Source organism: Rana temporaria, chromosome 2 (genome assembly GCF_905171775.1).
Source record: "Rana temporaria chromosome 2, aRanTem1.1, whole genome shotgun sequence".
Lineage (NCBI taxonomy): Eukaryota > Metazoa > Chordata > Amphibia > Anura > Ranidae > Rana > Rana temporaria.
Window position 1 is genome coordinate 135,528,633 of NC_053490.1, and position 6,000 is coordinate 135,534,632.

At 42.8% G+C, this 6,000-nt stretch overlaps 1 protein-coding gene across 3 annotated transcripts in view; it reads right to left on the bottom strand.

Annotated features, from left to right (window-relative positions):
* The window catches only part of SPATS2 (spermatogenesis associated serine rich 2), a 136,906-nt gene that overhangs the window by 35,690 nt on the left and 95,216 nt on the right, over nucleotides 1-6,000 (bottom strand). For 2 of the 3 annotated variants that reach the window (XM_040341151.1, XM_040341152.1), the window contains one exon: nucleotides 2,176-2,255. In XM_040341151.1, coding sequence (XP_040197085.1) covers nucleotides 2,176-2,255 — 80 coding nt within the window. Of the gene's footprint in view, nucleotides 1-2,175; nucleotides 2,256-2,359; nucleotides 2,479-6,000 lie in introns of those variants that run through there. The other variant, XM_040341154.1, reaches the window with a different exon arrangement.

Consider the following 6,000-nt stretch of genomic DNA (forward strand, 5'->3'; position numbering starts at 1 on the left):
TGCTTTGGCAGAAATCCAAATGGCACTAGGGGGTTTAGGCAAATCCACTGTGCACTCACTACAAGTACACTTGGAAGTGCAGTCACTGTAGATCTGAGGGGGACATGCAAGGAAAACAAACATTTAGGGCCAGATTCTCGTACGATCGCGTAACTTTGTGCGGGCGTAACGTATCTGATTTACGTTACGCCTCCGCAACTTAGACAGGCAAGTGCTGTATTCTCAAAGCACTTGCTCCGTAAGTTGCGGCGGCGTAGCGTAAATCGGCCGGCGTAAGCCCGCCTAATTCAAATTTGGATCAGGGGGGCGTGTTTTATGTAAATCTTCTGTGACCCGACGTGATTGACGTTTTTCCCCGAACGGCGCATGCGTCGTCCCTGGAATTTCCCAGTGTGCATTGCTCCAAAGTACGCCACAAGGACGTCATTGGTTTAGACGTGAACGTAAATGACGTCCAGCCCCATTCATGGACGACTTACGCAAACGACGTAACTTTTTCAAATTTCGACGCAGGAACGACGGCCATACTTAACATTGTGACGCCGCACTTTACGCCACCATATAGCAGGGGTAACTATACGCCGGGAAAAGCCCAACGTAAACGGCGTAACTTTACTGCGTCGGCCGGGCGTACGTTCGGGAATTCGCGTATCTAGCTGATTTACATATTTCGACACGTAAATCAGCGTAAACGCCCCTAGCGGCCAGCGTAAAAATGCAGTTACGATCCGACAGCGTAAGAGACTTACGCCTGTCGGATCTAACAGATATCTATGCGTAACTGATTCCTAAGAATCAGGCGCAAAGATACGACGGTGCAACGCAGAGATACGACGGCGTATCTGGAGATACGCCGTCGTAGCTCCACTGAGAATCCGGGCCTGAATTTATCATTTTTTTAGCTAGATAAATATAAAAATATTGAATATAAATATTCCAAATGTACCCTTTTTTAGTCACCGGGTAACCTGGAGACTGAAGTTCCAGGTCGCATAAGAGGGTCAAACCCCCACCCTCTCCAAGAGGACGTTGGGGTCGATTTACTAAAGGCAAATCCACTTTGCACTACAAGTGCAATGAAAGTGCAGTTGCTGTAGATCGGAGGGGAAAATCTGAAATCAGGGGAAGCTCTGTTGATTTTATTATCCAATCATGTACAAGCAAAAATGCTATATTCCTTGCATATCCCCCTCAGATCTACAGCGACTGCACTTCCAAGTGCACTTGTAGTGAGTGCACAGTGGATTTGCCTTTAGTAAATAAACCACCTAGTGCATCCAGATTTCTGCCAAAGCAGATGAGCTAGTACTGGGCTTTCTCAGACAGATCACCACCAACTGCCTACAGTGAAGAATGAAAGCATCCAGTATTAATGTTTATTTACAGATTATATATTTTATGCAAATAATAATTACCGGTATATCACATAACAGTTTATAAACTTACAAGCATTGGTTGGTTTCAGTGAAAACTACAACATCATGATTAATAGGTTCAGAGATAAAGATGGCCAAGTTTGTTATGTACAACCTCATTGTGTGCAGAAGTGAAATTCAGAATTCTGATGTCGCGTACACACGGTCGTTTTTTGTCTTGTAAAAAAACGTTGTTTTTTCTCATGAAATTTTTTTTTTTTTTTTCAAACTTCATTTTAAAAAACGACGTTGCCTACACACCATCGTATTTTTCAAAATGCTCTAGCAAAACGCGGTTACGTACAACGACACTCTGTTCCATTCAAGCTTGCGTCATAACTTGCTTCTGAGCATGCGTGGGTTTAAAAACCTCGTTTTAGCCCACACACGATCATTTTTTATGACACAAAAAACGACATAAAAAATTGAGGCATGTTCGAATTTTTTTTGTCGTTTTTCAGAAGACATAAAACGACGTTTTGCCCACACACGGTCATTTTAAATGAAGTTTTTAAAAATGTCGTTTTTTCCCCCCCATCACAAAAGCATCAGTGTAGTTGCACACTACTTCAATTATTCTTTAATCTGGTCTTCAGCCATCACTGGCATGTTTTGCAGATCACCTCACATAATTCTTGTAGCAATTAGTGTCTCAAAGCGATTCAGTTACACAAGTGCAAAGCCACAAAAGAATGCTTAGTGAATCCTTAGGATGGGTTTGAGAAACCCTGCACTATACCAACCCCCCCAGGACACCTACCTTTTCCTTCATATTCTCATAGGAGCCTCCTTGAGCCATCACAGTATTAGATTGAACGTCAAAGACAAAGCCGATTGGATCTGTGAAAAAAAGGAAAGAGCAATTACACACAAATGTTACACCTTTCCTAAAACAACATCTACTCAAAATAATTAAAACATCAAAATGGGGAATATGCACCAACCCATGATCTTCTCGGTATACGTGGGATATCCTCATACATGCAAGACCTCATTCCTCTTACTTGGCTACTTTAATAAAGCTTGCTGTGTTCATAGCAGGCAGCTCCACCTCCCAAGTCTGGATAGTGTAGAAGTTGCTGCATGCGTGGCTATAATATTGCAGGACCCGGAAAAACTGGACAGCCCTCTATCCCTTTAACTCTAGAATTTCCCTTCCAAAGACATAGTGCACTATTCATCCTTCACAGGGAAATCACTTGGACTGATCAAGCACTATATGCGGCTTGTCATAAGAAGTCTTACATGTACTTCAAAATAAACAAAATTAACATTCTACCAACATCAAGAAACGCTTTGGGCTATGTGCTTTTTGTTCAAAAGCCAGCAACAAAAGCATTTTTTTTCAAGTATTTTCTTTTTTCCTTTAAGTATTAAAACACCAGAAGCCTTTACTTCTTCAGCAGCTGCTAAAAAAACTACTACAATCCTGTTTTAGATGATATTAAGCAATGATAATGGACTGATGTATTGTTCATTGGGGAATGTGCAACACCAAGCCAACCACCAAGGGATCATGTCCCCCCAAAACTAAAATGTTTATTGGTCAGGTTCTAGAGAGTTAAAAACCCACCCTACCTCTATTGGGGACTATAGATATTTAGCTGGCCACACATAGTAGTTTTTCATTCAGTCAGTAATCAACTTTTCGAGAGGAGACAGCCACATACTGATTGAAATTCAGCTGGTCTACCCTGTTTCCCTGAAAATAAGACCTACCCCAAAAATAAGACCTAGCGTTATTTTTCAGGAGGGCTGCAATATAAGCCCTACCCCGAAAATAAGCCCTAGTTTAGAATGCTTGTAAAATCCTATAATCCACTCTATTACAGGAGTATATAATGTACAATGTGTGTGTTTCTGTAATATAATTGTGGGGAAGAGAGCTCCGGCGAGTCATAGAAGCACAGAGCGGCGTTATAACGAAGGTATTTGGCACCATTATATTACAGAAACACACACATTGTACATTATATGCTACTGTAATAGGGAGGATTATAGGATTGTACAAGCATTTTAATTCGGTTCACAGTGGGGATTTTTGTCAGGCAGGATGGGAGAGGGGGAGAGAGGACGGCACATTACATGTAAGACCTACCCCGAAAATAAGCCCTACTGTGTCTTTTGTTGCCAAAATTAATATAAGACCCGGGCTTATTTTCGGGGAAACACGGTATGCATTAGATCCTAATATGTTCACCATTTGTCCCACAATCCTGACAAAGGGTTTTGGAGGTTTCAAATTCTTCAGTTTTATATATTACGAAAAATGCAATGGGAGACTTAGGAATACCTCAAGGTGGCAAGGAACAAGAGAGACAGATTCTGGTTAGGGTTGTTCTTAAATTGGAGCTCAGGCGTTTCAGGTTACTTTAATTCAAGACCTAATGGCTAATTTTTTTATTTTATTTTTTAAGGCTGAAACTTGTATGGAACTGTAAATTACCACTGGACTAATATTAAACTCTGCACAACGTGTGAATCAGACCCCTACGCTTGTATACACACAGAGACCTCTTTTTGGACAATCCATTTTCTTGCAATAAGGCCAGACAGTGGATTCCTGTGGTTGGAATTGCTGGCGAATGCAAATAGCTGTGGTCAGGAAGCCTATACAAAGCAATGACAGGCTGACAGGATCCATGGCTGTCCACAGATTTTCACATGTATGTGCACATTGAGTGGTGACCTGTAGTTCGGTATAGAATAGATAATCATCCCTGGACAGATTGATCAAATGAGCGTTTAGGGCTCATGTACACTGGGCTTAAACACTGCTTTTATAGGCTTTGTTCTGTCTGTAAATGCACCTCTATGCCAGCATACATGTTCATGCACACATAGAAACACAGCAGGATGCCGTACATCAGGCATGTCCAAAGTCCGGCCCGCGGGCCAAATGCAGCTCCCCTGTTGATTTAATATGGCCCCGCTGGGGATTTGGATAGATAGATATATATAAAAGATATATACCGTATTTATCGAGAAGTCCCGTCTCCTGGGATGCCATTGGACAAATGTTCTGTCTATCATAGGAGGCGGGATTTTGTATTAAAGCGGCCACAGAGTAAACAAGAGATTCTCCTGTTTGTAATCTGTCGGCACTCGTCCCACCCCCCTCCCTCTGCCCTCCGAGGCTGCAGATGGGCATCGATCAGGCTGCACTGATGGCAATGGTAAGGTTGCATTCGTGGCACATGTGAGGCTGCATTCGTGGCACATGTGAGGTTGCATTCGTGGCACATGTGAGGTTGCATTCGTGGCACATGTGAGGTTGCATTCGTGGCACATGTGAGGTTGCATTGAACGCAATGGTGAGGCTGCATTGGTCGCAATGGTGAGGCTGCATTGGTCGCAATGGTGAGGCTGCATTGGTCGCAATGGTGAGGCTGCATTGGTCGCAATGGTGAGGCTGCATTGGTCGCAATGGTGAGGCTGCATTGGTCGCAATGGTGAGGCTGCATTGGTCGCAATGGTGAGGCTGCATTGGTGGCAATGGTGAGGCTGCATTGGTGGCAATGGTAAGGCTGCATTCGTGGCAATGGTAAGGCTGCATTCGTGGCAATGGTAAGGCTGCATTCGTGGCAATGGTAAGGCTGCATTCGTGGCAATGGTAAGGCTGCATTCGTGGCAATGGTAAGGCTGCATTCATGGAAATGGTGAGCCCGTGCATGTTATACGCTGATAAATACGGTATATCCAAATAACACACCCAAGCTCATCCTTAGTCCTGAGCAGCGCTCTGGGATTCGTTGAGGCCACACAATAGATACAGTATATCCATATAACATGCCCAAGCTCATCTCTTCATCACACACAGCAACAAAGGCAATAGAATTCTTGTTGGGCCGTGTATTAGTTGCTCGAACAAACCATTTTAATGGTTTCAAAGAATGTCAGGCAAAATGGTCAGGCCTCACGCATGTTCACTTCATCAAATCTGGCCCTCTTTGAAAAAGTTTGGACACCCCTGCCGTACATTATTCTCTGTAGTTTACAGTTTAAAGATCTTACCAAGTTAAATGAAAAAAGGGCTGAACGTTTATGTAATGTAGACATCCATGTTTATGAATGCATAGAACTGTTACGAAAAGATCCTTTCAACTGGCTAAACGGCTTCAAGGCAAAAAATTTTTCCTCGTCACTGGTGACTGTCACTTGTTTAAAATGTCACGGATAGAGCAAAACTGACATTTCCAGTTTTAAAGTAGGTCTCAACTACATTATGCATACACAGGAAGGCATGGCAAACATAAATCTGCAGTACATTTAAATGTAATCAGCTTAAAGTAAACCTGTAATGGAGCAAAAAAGGAAGCTGCCATTGTACAACCTGCCTAGAAAAATGTTGGATGCCCTGATATCGTCCTGCCCCCCCCCCCCCCCATAACAGATTTCTGTTACCTGGAACTTTTGGATTCGTGGACCTTCCTAATTTGCAAACTTGTACCATAATGGTCAACAATGCAACGTATTCTAGTCAGTTAAAGTTAGAATGCCAACAGTGGCAGGCAGCCATCATCTTCCACTCATGATGGGTCCCCTCTAATGAAAATCTTTAGGGTTGTATATACATTGGATTTAT